This window comes from Megalobrama amblycephala, linkage group LG4 (genome assembly GCF_018812025.1).
Source record: "Megalobrama amblycephala isolate DHTTF-2021 linkage group LG4, ASM1881202v1, whole genome shotgun sequence".
NCBI lineage: Eukaryota > Metazoa > Chordata > Actinopteri > Cypriniformes > Xenocyprididae > Megalobrama > Megalobrama amblycephala.
In genome coordinates, this window is record NC_063047.1 from 33,532,634 (window position 1) to 33,552,126 (window position 19,493).

At 35.8% G+C, this 19,493-nt stretch overlaps 1 protein-coding gene across 3 annotated transcripts in view; it reads right to left on the reverse strand.

The window, feature by feature from the left end:
* The window catches only part of slc39a14 (solute carrier family 39 member 14), a 29,597-nt gene extending 15,830 nt beyond the window's left edge, over positions 1-13,767 (reverse strand). The window contains exons 1-3 of one of the 3 annotated variants that reach the window (XM_048188955.1): positions 13,582-13,767; positions 4,602-4,896; positions 1,842-2,013 (exon numbers count right to left, since the gene is read on the reverse strand). In XM_048188955.1, coding sequence (XP_048044912.1) covers positions 1,842-2,013; positions 4,602-4,871 — 442 coding nt within the window. In that variant the 5' untranslated portion in view covers positions 4,872-4,896; positions 13,582-13,767. Of the gene's footprint in view, positions 1-1,841; positions 2,014-4,601; positions 4,897-11,829; positions 12,461-13,581 lie in introns of those variants that run through there. The other 2 variants (XM_048188954.1, XM_048188953.1) reach the window with 2 other exon arrangements.
* Between the last annotated feature and the right edge of the window lie 5,726 nt (positions 13,768-19,493).

Sequence of the window (19,493 nt, forward strand, 5' to 3'; positions counted from 1 at the left end):
TAACAAATCACAGATTATAGAGTACATGTGAAATTGTTTCCTGTTCTCCATCTCTATGACTTTCTCTCCTGAAATGTCCCAGCAGGCTTCACACACGCCCATGAAATTCTCTGAACTCTCCCTGTCTTGACTTTTTATATCGGTCGCCTACACAAGGGATATTTCAGTTCAGCTTTTGAAAGACTCTCTAAACTCACAGACTCCCTTCAATTCTCCTGTCTGACCAGAGTACTGTGATTGAATCCAGATGTTGCTGGCATCTGAAATATACAAGCTTAGCCATTTTAAAAGTCAAGAGATCTTATTTTGATAAGACAAGAAAACATTCTTCCAAATTGTCTAAAATGCCAGTACATAAATGCCTACATTCTATTTATACCTATATACACAGTGACCCCAAAAGTATTTGGGCACTTAAGCCGCGGCATGTGGGGAAAAAAAAAAAAAAAAAAAAAAAAAAAAAAAAAAAAAAAGGACTTTATTCAACAATATCTTCTCTCCCCTGTCATTCTTCTACGCCATTTCCGTTCAGCGCTTCCATGTTCTACGTCAGAACGCCGACTCAGTATTGGCCGACGCTGTAATAATAATATTAGCCAATAATGAGTCAGCGTTCTGACATAGAACCTGGAAGTGCTGAACGCTTCAAAAAATATCTTAATTTGTGTTCCGAAGATGAACGAAGGTCTTGCAGGTTTGGCACATAATGCAACAAGGACCTACTAATCTCTGTGTAAAAATAAAATGATTCAATTGCTTCCCCTGTAATTTGGCTTCAAATCTCAGATCAAAATAGTCATTTTGACCCCCTTCTACAAAACAGTGGATTACTCAGTAAATATTCATAGCATTTACATTCACAGCATTTAACATTTTGGCTTACTTCTTCATTTATTATTATTTATTTATTTATTTTATCAAAATCAAAATTTCTAGCAGGGGACCTCGGGCTGAGTTGACAAGGAATGACCCTATTTCATCACATTACCTATATGAGCATGAACTAATAAAGTTGAAAGGGTTTCAATATTTTTTTGTATTTATTTTTTAAAACACTATCATTCAAAAGTACGATTTTTTTTTTGGGGGGGGGGGGTATTACTCACTGATATGATTTGATATTTTGTTTTCTAAATCATTAACATTTCTGTTTTTCACTGTTCAAAGAGTTGACTATTCCTATCATTTTAAAAGGAGATCAAGGCTCAACACAAGAGAACACCTGCACTTTTCCGACTCTCTCAGTCAGATTTCAAAGAAAACCAGCTGATTCACTGTATTTTTCCTAGAAGCCTAATTTGATGGCCAAGTCAAAGATTGTCTACGGTGTACAACAGATATGAACTAGACTAGTCTGCTATAAATACGGCAAGATGTTGCTCTTTATCTATATTGATAAAGTTTAACACACAGCGTCACCTGAGGACGTGCAGCACATGGCGTTTTAAAGAAAACATTCCAAGAACTGTTAATAAGTGTCATGGCATTCACAGTGTGCACAAATATAACAAGGCAGAACAGTTAGAAGCCACACATTACCCTTGATACTTGACCAAAATATGTTGACACCTGAACGTAACACAAATATGTGATTCTTGAACAATTTTAAAACAGCCAATAAATTGACTTTATTGTGCATATCCTATTTAAATGTTTGTTTAAGGAGACTACACACCTGTGTGATTGATTTAACTTATTTGTTACTAATAGGTATAGCTAAAACAGTCAAATGAGGGTGTACATATACCTTTGGCCATGTATTGTATTATGATTAAAACTGATAATAAAAATTAGACATCAATAATATTATCCATAGTCTCTCAATGGATAGTCAGTCTTACCCTCAGCGTAACTGGGTCTGGGGCTGGTCTCAGACTCTTGGTCCTGTTGGGTCTTGCATGCTTGTGAGTCCAGCTGCTGTATCATGGTAGGGCAGATCTCTCGCAGGCCTCGTTCATCTATACGAGACTGTTCGCTCATCCCGTACGCTGCCAGAGTGTCTGCAGCCAAGCACTGAGAGCAGAGGACAGGACAGAGGTTTCAATTACTGATCACAGAGGAGAAGCTTGAATTACAGCACTGAGAGTTTGTGCTGGAGCTGTTGCAGCACAGGATAGAAACCAAAGACTTGACCTTGAGGTCAAACAATGCAACATTTCAAGGTCATACTGAGATAAATATCAGGATTACGGCTCAAAAATGTTGAAGACATACCTTATAATTACTTTTATGAAAGCGAAAAGAAGAGTAAAACATACATTTCCTAAGCTGTGTTTACAAAAACCTTCATACTATGAAGTGGAAATTGTTTTAAATATGAGATCATGAACAGAAATATGAGATCAAAATATGATACAACGAAAAAAATAAAAAGTACATATTCTGTCATGACAATTAAATTAAAATTTGGTATATATTTTTGAAGAGAAAATTTACAAAAATAGTTTAAAGTAATTAAATGTATAATTCATTAAATGGGACCTATTATGCTCTTTTTCAAAGACTTGTTTTTGGGGTCTACTAAAAAAAAAAAAAAAAACATTATTTTTCACTTATTTAACATTGTTGCAGCACCTCTCTTTCCAGTCTGTCAGTAACACTCTATTTCCTGTCTCTATGACGCCCCTCCTTCCGAAAAGCACAATGTGCTCTAATTGGACGGCTGGACCAGTGTGTTGTGATTGGTCAACCGCTTCGAGCAAGTTTCGGAAATGTCACGTCAACTATAACCTATAGTTACTATAACCACGAGTTTTATCACTCTATTAACGCAACACAACAAGGCCTCAACCCCTTTTTGTGAACATGCCTTGGGCAGGAATACTGTGACGTTTACTTTCTTGCAAAAAAAAACCCCTCAAGACTACAATCAAGGTATTTCATGTAGTTCAGAAACTGATATAGAGAATAACTCCTGTTGGAGTTTGACTTTGTCACTTTGAGTGGCTTCATAGCTTTGCAGACCTTTTTCATGCTCAAAAAGTAAGTTGTAAATGTAAAATAATAATAAAAAAAAAAAGCATAATAGGACCCCTTTTAATTTAATAAAAGGTCAGAACAATCTTAGGTCAATTGAGGTCACAGCTGTTTAGCTGACAAAAATGCATTAAAAACCAGGAAGCATTTTATTGCTATATTAATGTATTGAATAAACTCAATATTGGACAATCCTTCCTTCAAGGAGAAAAAAAAAAAAAAAAAGATGTGCAAATAGTGTAGATATTCCACTTGTGGTCCTTGTAAAAGTTACACATTTAATCCTTTAACACAACACATGCTATCTGTTAAGTAGAAAATTAATGACAGCTCAATATAGCCTATTATCAGTGTAGACAAACTGATACAACAGTACAATATGTTACTCTTGGCTAACTTACAACTTGAGAGGTGGCACAAGAGATAACACCTCTGATAAAACACTTATTGACGCAAGTATATAAATGCCAAATCAAAGACAATATGTGTGTGTGTGTGTGTGTGTGTTTGTTCATGAAGGCTGGAAATGAAAAAAAAAGCCTTATATTGAGGGGTTTTAATTATTATGCAGGTTTTCTTTTACAGGTAAAATGAGCCAAAAAAGACATTTAACTCTTAAATGCTCATGAGAAGGAAGCAACACTAACTGCATTCTAGTAAGTTCAGGCATGACCAATGGACAGCAAAACGCTCATTGGGTCAGCAGTGTCAGACAAAAACAGGTGGAGAAGAAAAGACACGTTAACTGCAAAATAATTAACAATTAATGTGAATAATTATGTCTAAAAACAACAGGAACCCTTTAGTCTCCAGTGCCACCATTTTCCAGAATTGCAACCTACCTGGAGTCTACAGAAGTGCAAGGTTTCAGGATCTCAGAGACTTAGGTTAGGTAAAGAATGAAAAAAAAATGACCCCCACTTAATAAGAATCACAAGCTCAAGTGTAATAAAATACATGAAGACATTATACATTTTATAGGCTTTATAGACAGACAGATGTAGAGTGACTCTTGAAGGACCAGCACCACATCCTCTTGTACCACTGTTTGAAGAATTTATCTTCCAGAATCTGGCAGTAAGTTTTGAGAGTCAGCAAACTCAGCAAAACGGACTTCACGGTAGGAGATGGACTAAATATATATATATATATATATATATATGATAAATGAAAAGCAGTGAGGGCTACTCTGTGCAATAACACCTGTCCTAACAGTTCAGTGACTGGTGTTGTGGCAGTTGGTGTGGCAGAGGATTAGACCTCTGTCATGTCTTATAAAGAACCCTGAGAAGATCAAACTCTCATGAGTTAGCATTGAATCAGGGCTGACACTGAGCTTTAAAAGTATTTAAATCATCCCTTGCAAACCGAAGCATGTGAACCAAAGCATGAAAACAGCACATTTTAGATCAGCAAATATAAATCTAACTTGCCATAAAGAGGGTTACAATAAGGGATTTTCATATTCAAATACACACATGTAAGTGAAGCCATTGAACATTGGACAAAATATGCATGTATTTGTTTGTGCAACAAGCAACCAATCAGAGGCACTAAAGTTCCAACAGCCAGTTAGACATGTGAAAACGCTCTCTGGGAAACAAACACAAATATTTTTGACTCACCTTAGATACATTGGTTTTGGTGGGCTGTGTTTGTGCGTCATGTTCTCCACTCTGCCCTCCGTTTAACCGCATGAGGAGCGATCGGAGCTGAGGGACAGAGATGCTGGTGTTGTCACCATAGCGTGTCAGCAGCTCCTGAAGGACTTGAGCAGGAGACAGTCCATCCTGACCACTAACATCTTCTATTGGCCATTGCAGCAGGCCTAGAGTCAGGGTCAGGCTAATGGTCAAGGTCAGCTGTTTGCAGCCATTGGCTTGTCTCAGGGTCATGACTCTACCAGCAACACGGTGAGCACTGCGTAGACATGTAGAAAGAGGGAAAAAGAGATGAGAAAATTAGGTAAATTAATAAGAATTACATCACTAATGGCCATCATGAAGTTTATCTTTCAACCCATATCATCTTTATACAGCCATCTTTAAAGTGTGTGAAATCAAAATTGACGATTTACTTTCTATATATTTCACAGGTGTACATTATTAAAAATAAATGTTTAGGTATTGTTTTAAGTATTGTTTTGGCAAACTTGCATTTAAACTGACTCCATTATGTATGTAATTTAAGTACATTGAGTTCAGTAAATATTTTTTGTTTCAATGTTTCAATTAATTCCTGATAGATAAAATCTAGTCCCACCATTTTTCATTTACTGTACCCTCAATATCCCGTCTGACTCTGAAATGAATGAATGATCGAACAAACAAACAAACAAACAAAAGCTAATTGAGCTAATTCAAAGAGCTGATTATAAGCTAATTCAAAATATAAACCAACTAACCAAGGTACCAGAACTATTCAGACCAGGAAAAATAAAGTCCAGTTGTAAATGAATGAACTCATAACATGCGATAACAAACACTGGATAATTGGCCTCAAAGGGACCCCTTCTGAACAGGTCCCAAAGGTTACTGTTGTAGGAGGAGGGGGAGCCGCAGAGAAAAGCCAAATCAGTCAATACCACTGAAAATGTGAAGAAAACTGAACTCAACAACTAGTTGTTATTAATGACATGGAAATGAAGCAGTCAGTCAAGTTAACATTATTTAGTAAATGGTTTTCCATTTAATTAAAAAAAAAAAAATTATCTTAACTACTGGGTGCAAACTGTACATTATTATTAACTAATATATTTATTAATGAATAGTTTCGATTTGGCCTTTGATTATTCTGTTTTTACTAGTTGCTGTTATCGTTACTAGTAGTGGTTAAACGGATCGTTGATCCGAGAGAGAGAGGTGCGTTTCAGATCGCTCACGAACTCCAAATTGATTTCTCTTTCGTGTCCTAAATGCACTTGGATGGACACATACACACATTATATCAGTCAAAATACCCCTCTCGGCAAGTATTCTCGCAAACACATTCGGTTATGTCTTAATTGAACGAGGTGAGAATTCGGATGTGTATCTCTCGGATGTGTGCGTGCATGGGGTCTTACTCTTAAAGTGACAGCAACCTATAAATACCTGCTGTTGTCCGTCATGTGAATCAAACAACAAGACAAGCTTTAACAAAGATTAATCTATATTAAATTTATACAGTGAACAGTGTCATTTTATATTTAATTATTACATTTCTGTTCATGAAAATTAATACTACAGTTAGACCCAGTGCTTCCCACAGGTTTGAAATATACTTGTGGTGGTAGCCGGGTAAAAATCCTCCTATTACCCACGGCACAAAAATGGTCTACTACATGTGACAAACAAATAATGTGTGATTTTTAACTGTATTTTTATTTATTGAAATTAATTTTAATTACATAGCATACTATTACATTTAATTATATACTAATATTATGCATTATTATGCATTGTAAATTATGCAAAATTACAGCATTTAAATGGTTCTCCTTTCTGTCATATACAGTAGTGTCTTTCTCAGTGAATGGGACACAGATTTGAATAGTAAAATTTATAAAATGAATAATATATGTGTCAAATAATGTTCTTAGTCTTTTCTTCCTGTGGTGGAGACTACAATAATTAACTATGAATTAAATGGAAATCAAATTAAATACAATTTATTGTGTAACTAAAATACCAATAATGCCCAAAAGAAAAAGAAAAAATTTAGCGTGTGACAAGCCCGAAATACACCGGGACTCTTATTTTGAAATTTCTACACAGTTGCAGGCTGATCCTTCAGATTCTTACAACCGTATAAAACATTTTATATAAAAGGCCATGAAGTAGACATTGTAATAATTCATCAACTTGAGTTCATTAGCAATCGCTTGGCATAAATCTGCGCTTTTCATTGATTGAGAATCACTTTGAAGCAGTCTGAAGCGCGAGCTTGTAGAACGGGCAACAGCGCCACCTTGTGACTTTGCAAAATGCAGCGCCCGTGGGAATGTTAGCGGGAGTAAACAGCTCTGACGCACACATAACGAGCAGGTACGAAATGCCTAGTTAATCGATCGCGGATGGTTTCATTATCTTGGGCGGATATCAAAGTATAAGAGGATAAAAATAATAAAAGCAAAAATGTGTCTCCAAATATACTTGGGCGGCCGTTATTAAACCTGGGCGGCCCGCCCAAGTAAAGTCTATGTGTGGGAAGCACTGTACACCTTATACTTTATTTGTAACTTTATGTTGTATTTATCTGTGCTTTGTAATTGGTGTACAGTATTTGTAAATGTGGAATCAAGGAAAGAAATATTTATTTTGTGCTTTGCATCAGCTTTGATCTCTGGATGTTGTGGAATGACAAAAGGGTTTTTATAATACTTGATCGCTTTATGATTCAAGCCCAAACAACAAGGTCAAATTTCTTATAATAAGTGGACATGGCAACACTGCAAGTGAGCAGCCATCAAAGCATAAACAAAACAAGACGCCTCTGTCAATGGAGGTTTGGTAAAACTGCCAAACATAGCGAGTCTTTTAGGGGTATAACTTTGGTTTAACTTTGGTAATATTACAGAAAAAAAAAAAATTTAAAAAAAATTATTTAGGGTATTCACTCCCGTGTTTAAATACAGATGTCACTTCTGAATCGTGTGTATGTGGCCCATGACTCGTCTGCACCAGGGTTAATCTGGGTCAAAAAGACTGAATGTACTAATGAAGTACCAGAAATGGCCCTAGAAAATCAGCCATGACTAAGTTTGCTTAAACGTAACTGGCCAAATCCTTGGCTGACTGTGGGGCCAAGACAGAAAGAGAGCAAAGAGAGAGCGTCTTCAAAGATCAGTCAAAACAAAAGTGTGCTTGTGAAAGAGAAGTAAATCCTGCTTTCTGAAGTCAATACTGATTGCTACCAAGTCAATTTGAGGAAGTAACTAATAGCTTCTTAATTTTATTTCATGAAATATATCTGGTTAAATATTGATTCTTCAGCATGATGCGTAATCCAGGGTATAAATTACTTTGTGGGTGTAAAAGTGCATGAGAATGTTTATCAAAAACAGCAGGGTGTGTGACGGAGAGGTTAACCATGCCATGCTGATGTCGGTTGTGGTATGCTGACTATGCTTATGCACGTAAGTTGGAGAGACAGAGGAAATGTGATCCTCGATGACTTATTGATAATTTATGAGGGCCTTCAAAAAGCAAGGTGTGCTTCTGTAGTACAGCACACACCTTTGATAAGTGGTGCAACAGACCACAAAACTCAGTTCGGATCATATTACGGTTTTCGAGTCACGGATCGGATCATTTTTCGGGATCAGCAAAAATAAATAAATAAATTCAAAAATTTACAAAAGCAAATCCTTAGCCCACCTAAAACCAGCATTTATATTGGACCAAGCAATCACATATTAACACTGTCACGCTGCACTGATATGATTTCCAGCAGCATTGCATCTCAGATAATGGCAGGGGGTTATGATGACCCTGTCTGAAGAGATCCTTGTGGACTGCTGCTATTTCAGGAGACAGATTCATAAAGAAGAATGTCTGGTATTCAGTCTGAAGTGAAGTAGCTATTGCATCTGCATTACAAAAATAATAACAATAATAATAATAATGCTAGTTTATTATCATCTTTAGAACTAGCATGGTATGTCTGTGATTGCTCATTTCCAAAAGATTTGAGGTAAGACACAGTGCATTTAACATGGATTGAAATGTACATGAATTAATATAAATAGTTTAGATAAAAACAACTGTCATCAATTTAAATCCAAGTAGAAAAACACCAAAATAACTTAAGGAAAACATTAAGGCTAGTTCATTCTTCCCAATATAGGCTAAAAGTCATGTGTTTCTACATACCCGTTACGTTTTGTGAAAATCCGTGAAAAATAGCAGGGCTTTTAGAAGGACCGTTTTAAATTTGAAGTGGTGTTACCCTGTTAAAATTTGCTAATAAGATCAATGCTAGCATTGTTTTTGTTTTCTTCCATCTTAAAAACAGAAGTTTTACAATAAGGTTCAATTCGTTAGTTATTAAAATTAAAATTTGATATTTATCTGTTACCCCCAGGGCATCCAAGATGTAGGTGACTTTGTTTCTTCAGTAGAACACAAATGATGATTTTTAAATTTTTAAAAACATGCATAGACAAATCCAAATTAAACCCTGAGGATCGTGACGACACATTGATGTCCTAAGACACATAACAATCGGTTTGTTCGAGAAACCAAACAGTATTTATATTATTTTTTACCTCTAATACACCGCTATGTCCAACTGCGTTCAGTATCCGGTTGGTGAGGTCTGAAAACGCGCTCTGATGCCGGAAGTGATCTCTTGTTGCGTGTATATGTCAATGAGTGCGAGCGATGACTTCCGGCATCAGAGTGCATTCAGACCTCACACACCGGATGTGCAAGGCAGTTGGACATAGTGGTGTATTAGAGGTAAAAAATTATATAAATAGTTTGGTTTCTCACACAAACCGATCATTTCGTGTCTTAGGACATCAATGTGTCGTCACGAGCCTCAAGGATTAATTTGGATTTGTCTGTGCATGTTTTTTTTACTCTTATAGACGAAGTTCCCATTGACATGCATTATACGACTAACAGACCACACCGGTTGGAGTTAAAATTCATCATTTGTGTTCTACTGAAGAAACAAAGTCAACTACATCTGGGATGCCCTGGGGGTAATTTTCATTTTTGGGTGAACTATCCCTTTAATGCATTAGGTATTATGAACTAACAATGAACATTTACTAATATAAGTTAAAGGTGCAGTAAGCGATTTCTAAGAAACACTGTTCATATTTAGAATCAACCCAAACAAACACATCCCTCCCTTCATTGCTCCGACCCCAAAATGCACAAAAGCGAAAAGCAAAATAATGCTTCAAAATAAAGCAAATATGATGAACAAATGAAAAGGAAGAACAAAAAATGAACATAGTACACAAGAGTATACAAGCAAGAGTTTGTTGTTAGTTGCCAGCAGAACATATAGTTAACATTACAATATAGTTTATATAGTTAACATTACAACAACAGCATTTCTTGGTTCTATGAAACAGCAAAACAAATGTTACTCACATATGGAGCAGAAACAACGCAACCTCGCTGTCCGTATTCAGGCCTACCCGCACTGGAAAGCTTTTCTAATTTTATTGCGGGTCTTAAAGCTCTCCTGATTATAACCCTTCTTTTCCCAGTGATATTCCTCTGAACTTTTGTCTTTTGTAATGTCTCTCATCCATCTCTCTTTCTACAAATCTCTCTCTTGCTCATTCTCTCTTCTCCTCCATCATGAGTGGATACACCCGATTGGCTACAGGTGTGTTTCAACAGCTTCTCAAAAATGGCTAACTGTATCATTAATGTTAATATATTATATATATATATATATATATATATATATATATATATATATATATATATATATATATATATATATATATATATATATATATATATATATATATATATATATAAAATACAATTGTATGTTGTATTGTTAATTCATGTGATTCCTAAAATCTTGAAATTTAGTTATTTCAGATAGAAAAGGCAACAGAAATGTAAAATGACCTAAATAACCAGAGACTTAAACTCACATTCCATCTGAATGTCTCTGGATTAGGAATGCAGACTAACCTGCACACTAGTGGAAAAGAAAGCAAACCTTTCCACTTTATAGACATTTCACTCTGCTGACGTGGCAGGTTTTATAGCATGACTCAGGGGAAAAAAACAAGAGAGGTTCAGGTTGTTATCAACAACTATACACCTGTTGTCAAGCAGACACTCTAAGAACACGCAAAACTTCAGGGAAAAGACAACAGGGAAAACAACTGACGGAAAGGTGACAGAGAGGGAAAGCTCTCCAAGGAAAGCACTGGAAAAGCTTTTCAAAGTTCAGAGACGACGTGCTGTGTACTATGCCTTACAGCAAGCTGTACAATAATACTTTTTGCTCCAAAAACAACCCTATCCAGCCAAATATGAGAAAAGCAGTTTAAGTAACAGTGTTCTAGGTTGGATTAGCATTACAGCTACACTTACACACAAGCCTGCTGGCTGTTTATCACTACCACTTTTACTTTGACACTTTTACTTAGTAATGCTTGCACAGCCAAACATCACTACTGCTTATATCCTCATTTTTAAAGGGACAGTTCAACCAAAAATAAAAATTCTGTCACAGAAGAAGATATTTTGAAGAACACTGGGATCCAAACAACATTGGTCACCATTGACTTTCATTGTATGCACACACACAAAAAAAAAAAACAAAAAACAAAAGATGACAATTTTCAAAATATATTGGGTTCCACAGAAATTCATACAAGTTTGGAATGACAAAGGTGAGTAAATGATGACAGAATTTTAATTTTGGGGTAAACTATATCTTTAAGGTTAGAATACACTAAGAATTAGGCGATTACTATACCGCATAACTTGTCCCACACATTTCTGCAATATGGCTTATTGAGAAGATTGTTCTCAAACTCTGGTAACACAAAGCCAAATTGCTTTAGTCACACAATGCAATCAAAATTTGTTGTAGTGCAGAAATGAACGTTACTGCTTACAGCAAGACATACTCTATTGCAGAACAAACCGTCTTCAAGGTTATAAGGAATTTGAGAGCTATGACTTTGTTAATGTAGATTTGCTGACTGCTGACAACTTGAATGCTGTTGTTGGCAAGACTTACAATCTTTCTGTAGGCTGACAGCTTCTGGCATCATTCGGAGACAGAGCAAATATTAAAATCTCTGGAACAGTCACTAACTCCCATATTCAAAGTCCATCAACATTTTGAATCCACAAGCAATGTTAAAAAAAACAAATTTACCTGTTGCTCATCTACTTTATACAGGAGTTCTTCTTTAGTCCTAAACAGCTGGTTCAATTGACACATACAGTCCAAGACTTTTCAAATGCCCAGGGCCTCAGTGATCAAAGCCCCTTTATACAGGAGACAATGAGGTTAACAGAGCCACTGTAATTAAATCATCAGACCTGTCATTAAATAAAACGACCTAATGCCAGAGAGCACTTCCCTTCAGCTAGTGGGGGCATCCTCAAAAATAATTACCACCAACAAACAGGCATCAACATCCAGCATTAATTAAACCCTTGCCTAACCACTAAGCTGGAAAAATGGATAACAAGCAGTTCTGCTGTTTTCCACAATACGTCAAACCTGTCAACCTCCCCAAGGATTTTGTGAGAAGATTTTAGTCAATGACGATAGTCAGAGGAGTAATCAACCCTGGTGATTACTGTAACTTCTGTTATCTTTATTTTTATATCAAAGAACAGCGAGAAAAGTACACAGTCTCGGTTACATTTTAATATAAATCAAGACAATTTATTAATTTAAAACATATTATATAATATTTTTATTATCATGGATCCCACACTTTTTGGCCAATTAATTTCTGTATTTATCCATACTAGTTAAGCTTTTTAAAATCATTTTTTAAATCATTTATAGACTCTCAAAAAGAGCAATTTCTACGTGACAAAGTAATTAAGGAGAAAAAATGAGAATCATATTCACTACAAAAATTTCCAACTTTATTATAATTACAATATTTTGTTCTGTGAAAACAGGAAACCTGTATTAATAATAAAAATGCATTCGTAATGCTTTAAAAGTTATTTATCAAAGTTATTTTGATATTAATTTGGTGAATTTAACAATTCATAAAGGCATAGTTTCTGTTTTCATATTTTTGTGACTTTGAACGAAAATATTATGTTAAATAAATATTAATTAATTAATTAATTTTTTCAGACTCATTTGCCACCATTAAACTGTTCTATATCTGCATTGTATTGCCATTGTTCATCCTGTTCTCTATATATCTCTATATAGCCGCCTTTAAAAGACCCATGCGATGCCATTAACAAACATTATTACACAGTATAATGCTTAACAATTCAACAGTTAATGGACAGAATGAAAATTACAATTATTGCATTATTATCATTATCAACACAGCATAGACAAGTCAAGCTGTAAATCTTCACAAGATATGCAGACAACACACTTCATGTCTATACACCATGTCAGAAGAACAAAAATAAAATCTTAACAGACTTTCTTAAAACTATTCCTTTAGATTCACCGATTTAAGACAACAAAATAGACCAGTTTATTACCATGATGTAACACTGCCTGCTCTAATATAATAGTGTAGTGATGATAATAATAATCACCAGGAGTAGTAATAACACGAGTGGAAAACACTGGCTCTCAGATTTGTGGTTGGTCATGGCCAGTAAACGGCAATGTAAGACCTAAAATTGTGAGAGTAAACACTACTGATGAAGGCACGATACTCATACTTCTGCGTATCATGATAAACATCATATCATCTATGCTAACAACAGGCCATCAACAAACATCAGTCTAGTTTCAGCGTCAGACACTCTCACATCCATTAATACAAGTAATTACGCTACTAACGCATTGCCTATAACACGATTTATACTCGCACGGATCTGATGAGTCTCAGTAAAAGCAGCAAACCTCCTTGACGCGGTTAATGGTTAGCCAGATAGCCAAGTAACGTAAATTAAAAAAGATGCCGCTCACCAAATTTGAGATTTCTTGATCTGTCGGCGCGCGACAGGTCCGTTATCTGAAGGTCCAGAATGTACGGAGGGACATAGGGGTAACCGTTTAAAAGCGAGAGGCCGAATGGCTTTCTGTTTTTTTTTTTTTTAGTCTTGACCCATTCACAAGACAGCAGCGTGGAACTGACACACAGGGCGGGGGGAGATGACGTCACTAGTGAGCGCCGCCCCGCGAATTTCCGAATTCTACTTAATATTCAGCAGCCCAAGCTTTCGCATACGTTCGCATAGCGTAAAGTCATTGAATATTAATTAGATAAGCATCTCCTATTGGAGTTACTTCGGAACAATATTTATTATTCATGATTAAGTATTTGCCTATTTCAGTCTTTTGTAGAGAATCCGCTTTACACCAGAAGCATCCAAACAGCGGAGAGAGAGTTTTTGGTTATATTTTAATACTTTGAATCGAGATCGTACGTGAGCAATTCAACGTTCATACCATTTAGTTAGTTAGATGAAGTTAGAAGTTAGATAGAAGACGATTTTTAATGCATGGGGGGGAAATGGGTCACAGATTGTGCACGTGGCGAATCTCGCGTTTTCGTTTCATGATGTCGAACGTTTTTGATAATTAACTAATAAAAGTGAATTGTCTTTTATTTTCATCGAATTAAAATCCCTAAACGCAAGAATGCAACGGATTATTATTTGAGGAGACTTGCTGTGAATTTACATAAACATATTATGTATTTTATATTTTAAATCTTGTACAACACACGTCAGTGAAGGTATCCCATATTTATTTGAAAAGACGTATTATTATGTATTTTATGTTTTAACCCTCTACTGCACACATGTTGATGGCACATGAAAAAAAAAAAATATTCCACATCATTTTTTTGGTTCTTTTGGGAACTTTTTATTGCTAAAACATTTTTTTGCACCTCTTTGGGTGTTTCTGCACATCTTATATTGCCAGTGTGAGGTATTGTCCAAAACATCCTCGAAAAGTACCCCATATCACACAACGTTGCCCTGAGGCAACAAAAGAAAAACTGAATTTCTGAACATGCAAACAAAACAAAAAACTTAATAAAACCTGACAAAAGGCTTCTCTACATCATACACACACATATTTTTTTATGTACAGTTTATGTTAATTTAAATAAGATTACTAAAGCAAATAATCTTGCCTTCTTCTCACACCATGTGCTCCTGTGACCATGTGTCAGAACAGGACGTTCCACCTTTAAATGGTGCTTGATAGTGACTCCCACACCTTACTTATATTTTCTCGACCTTTCTAATTCGTTGTAATCGTTCAAAGAATAATGTACTAAACATAGGGCTTAAGAAATCTTTCTGTTGCCTGAGGGCAACGCTGTGCTGTAGAGGGTTAAATCTTGTACAACACAAAGAGAGCAAGTGTCCCAACATTTGAAAATACGTAATATTATGTATAGCCTATTATTTTCAATTTTAAATCTAGTACACGAGAGTGATCTATTTGAAAATACGGTTTGAGTTTAGAACTGAACATATTTTCATCATTTTGGTCAAATATTTGTAATCAACTCTATGGCAATGTTGACAAAGAATGTTCACTTTCTAAAAATTATTCTGCCTAGTATTTTTTAAAGTGAAATCTGCTTCTGATTATACACACTGAGGAGGTAAGATAAGCAGCTGAACATGACGAGACAATAATATACAGCAATATTTGCCTACTTTGATAGAAAATGCAGTCAAATAGTTGTTTTCTATGTGGATTTATTGTAAAATGTAGTTTATTCCTGTGATCAAAGCTGAATTTTCAGCATCATTACTCCAGTGATCCTTCAGAAATCATTCTAATAGGCTGTATTTTTCATAAACATAAGAATTTTTACACTCTTTTCCACAACTGGACCTCTATTCCATAAAATGACAGTTGCAAAGCTCCTGAAAGGACAAATACTATGGCACCATAAAACAGTCCACATTCTGCACTACATTCTAAGTCTTAGACAATACCAGAGCATTGTTATATATGGACTTTAATGGTAGGTATTATACTTTAGTGATTTTAAACTTCCCTGTATGGAAAAGAGATTTGAATTTGTTTTCAAAATTATGTACTATAACCCGAATTCCGGAAATGTTGGGACATTTTTTAAATTTGAATATAATGAAAACTAAAAGACTTTCAAATCACATGAGTCAATATTTTATTCACAATAGAACATAGATAACATTATAAATGTTTAAATGGAGAAATTTTACACTTTTATCCACTAATGAGTTCAAATTTGATGCCTGCTACAGGTCTCAAAAAAGTTGGCACGGGGGCAACAAATGGCTATAAAAGCAAGAAATTTTGAAAAGATTCAGCTGAGAGAACATCTAGCAACTAATTAAGTTAATTGATATCAGGTCTGTAACATGATTAGCTATAAAAGGGATGTCTTAGAGAGGCAGAGTCTCTCAGAAGTAAAGAGGGCAATAAGCTCTCCAATCTGTGAAAGAGTGCATAGAATGATTGTGGAATACTTTAAAAACAATGTTCCTCAATGTCAAATTGCAAAGGCTTTGCAAATCTCATCATCTACAGCAGTGGTTCTCAAACCTGTCCTGGGGACCCCCCACCACTGCACATTTTGCATGCCACCCTCATCTAACACAATTAGTAGAGACTGCAAGTGTTGAATTGGGTGTGTTAGATGAGGGAGACATGCAAAATGTGCAGTGGTGGGGGGGTCCCCAGGACAGGTTTGAGAACCACTGATCTACAGTGCATAACATCATCAAAGGATTCAGAGAAACTGGAGAAATCTCTGTGCATAAGGGACAAGGCCGAAGACCTTTATTGGATGACTGTGTTCTTCGGGCTCTCAGACGACACTGCATCACTCATCGGCATGATTGTGTCAATGACATCACTAAATGGGCCCAGGAATACTTCCAGATACCACTGTCGGTAAACACAATCCACTGTGCCATCTGCAGATGCCAACTAAAGCTCTATCATGCTAAAAGGAAGCCATATGTGAACATGGTCCAGAAGCGTCATCGTGTCCTGTGGGCCAAGGCTCATTTAAAATGGACTGTTTCAAAGTGGAAAAGTGTTCTATGGTCAGACGAGTCCAAATTTGTCATTCTTGTTTGACATTTAGCCTCCGGGCTAAAGAGGAGGGAGACCTTCCAGCTTTATCATCAGCGTTCAGTCCAAAAGCCAGCATCTCTGATGGTATGGGGGTGCATAAGTGCATATGGTATGGGCAGCTTGTTTTGGAAGGGACTATGAATACTGAAAGGTATATAAAGGTTTTAGAGCAACATATACTCCCCTCCAGATGATGTCTATTTCAGGGAAGACCTTGTGTATTTCAGCAGAACAATGCAAAAACACATAGTGCAGCTATTACAACACCATGGCTTCGTCGTAGAAGAGTCCGGGTGCTGAATTGGCCTGCCTGCAGTCCAGATCTTTCACCTATAGAGAAAAATACGTCAAAGACGACCACAAACTCTTCAGCAGCTGGAAACCTACATCAGGCAAGAATGGGACCAAATTTCAACACCAAAACTCCAGAAACTCATAACCTCAATGTCCAGATGTCTTCACTCTGTTTTGAAAAGAGGAGATGCTAAACCATGGTAAACACGCCCCCGTCCCAACTTTTTTGAGACCTGTAGCAGGCATCAAATTTTAAAGGTGCCCAAGAACGTTCTTTCACAAGATGTAATATAAGTCTAAGGTGTCTCCTGAATGTGTCTGTGAAGTTTCAGCTCAAAATACCCCATAGATTTTTTTTAATTAATTTTTTTTAACTGCCTATTTTGGGGCATCATTAACAATGCACTGATTTACACTCGGCGCCGCCCCCTTAAATCGCATGCTCCCTGCCACACCAGCTGTCGACTATATTACAGCGCATTTACAAAGTTCACACAGCTAATATAACCCTCAAATGGATCTTTACAAGATGTTCGTCATGCATGCTGTATGCATGCTTCGAATTATGTGAGTAAAGTATTTATTTTGATGTTTACGTTTGATTCTGCATGAGTTTGAGGCTATATGCTCTGTGGCTAATGGCTAATGCTACACTGTTGGAGAGATTCATAAAGAATGAAGTTGTGTTTATGCATTATACAGACTGCAAGTGTTTAAAAAATGAAAATAGCGACGGCTCTTGTCTCCGTGAATACAGTAAGAAACGATGGTAACTTTAACCTCATTTAACAGTACATTAGCAACATGCTAACGAAACTTTTAGAAAGACAATTTACAAATATCAGTAAAAATATCATGCTATCATGGATTATGTCAGTTATTATTGCTCCATCTGCCATTTTTCGCTGTTGTTCTTGCTTACCTAGTCTGATGATTCGGCTGTGTGCAGCTCCAGAAGTTAACTGGCTGCCCTTGTCTAATGCCTTTTATAATGTTGGGAACATCATGGGCTGGCATTATGCAAATATTGGGGCGTACGCCCCGACTGTTACGTAACAGTCGGTGTTATGTTGAGATTCGCCTGTTCTTCGGAGGTCGTTTAAACAAATGAGATTTATATAAGAAGGAGGAAACGATGGGGTTTGAGACTCACTGTATGTCTTTTCCATGTACTGAACTCTTGTTATTTAACTATGCCAAGGTAAATTCAATTTTTGAATCAAGGGCACCTTTAAATGAACCCATTTGGAGGATAAAAATGTAAGATTTCTCCATTTAAACATTTGTTATGTTATCTATGTTTTATTGTGAATAAAATATTGGCTCATGTGATTTTAAAGTCTTTTAGTTTTCATTTTATTCAAATGTAAAAAACGTCCCAACATTTCCAGAGTTTGAGTTGTATTTGCCATGCGCACCAGGAAAGAAAAATAATAACATAAAGAAGTATGCCAGTCATTCATTAATGTTAATAAGCATTTCAATAATAATAATAATAATAATAATAAAATAGCATTTATTTTTCTGTATAAATAGCATTTATATTTTTATGTTATAAAAAGTGGTGTAAAAAAATTGCTTTGTGCAGAATGAGCTGGTGGGTCCGCCCCTGAATACTCCCCTATTATATACCATGCAAAATCAGATGCATAAAATAAGTATATATTCTGAATATTCAGCAAACAACAATACTAAGATGGTTAATTAATGCATCTACTGAGATTCTCAAGTTTGCAACCAGTGCCAATAGGACACTTTGTTATCCCAAAAGGCCATGAGGTAGAGAGCTGTCAGATTTGCAATGTTTAAAAAAATAAAAATGGCAGAGTGGCTAAAGTGGCTCTTTTCAAGTGTAAGTGTATTTGTACCAAGAAAGTTGCTCCTCGTGGTTAAATTGCACTTGTTTAGCCAAAGTTTCCTCAGTTGTTGTTAGTACATCATAGCTCAAAGAACAAACGGGTCAAAGGTCAATAGCAAAAGTGGATGTAGAATGTCAGAGAATTAAAAGTGGGGTATAAATTTTGTTTCTTTTTGGATTAATTACTACTGAAAAATTATAATCCTAATCCTACATCCGTTCTGAAATCTCAGATGGTTGGACAGTGATTAATCTTTATGAATCGTTAACATGTTGGTGTCTGTGATGCAGTGAGCACAAACACTGTAGTTTTAATATATTAGGTTAAATGTGTAATATGAATAAATAGTGCTCATAAATGGCTGTTGAGATAAAACAGCCATTTTAATATCAAGTGATTGATTCTCAAGTGAACCGAGTAGAGGCTTGGACCCGGAAACAGTATTCCTTTCAAAGCAAGTGGAAACTAAGTATACTTCAAATCCATTAACATATTTATTGACATATCACTTAAGACTTACTGATATAAAATTATAATTAAACATTATTTGGAGTATTTCTTTATTGCACAATGCACATTTTTTAATATTATGCCTAAAAAGTGTTTTAATATCACTATTAATAAGGATTGTAT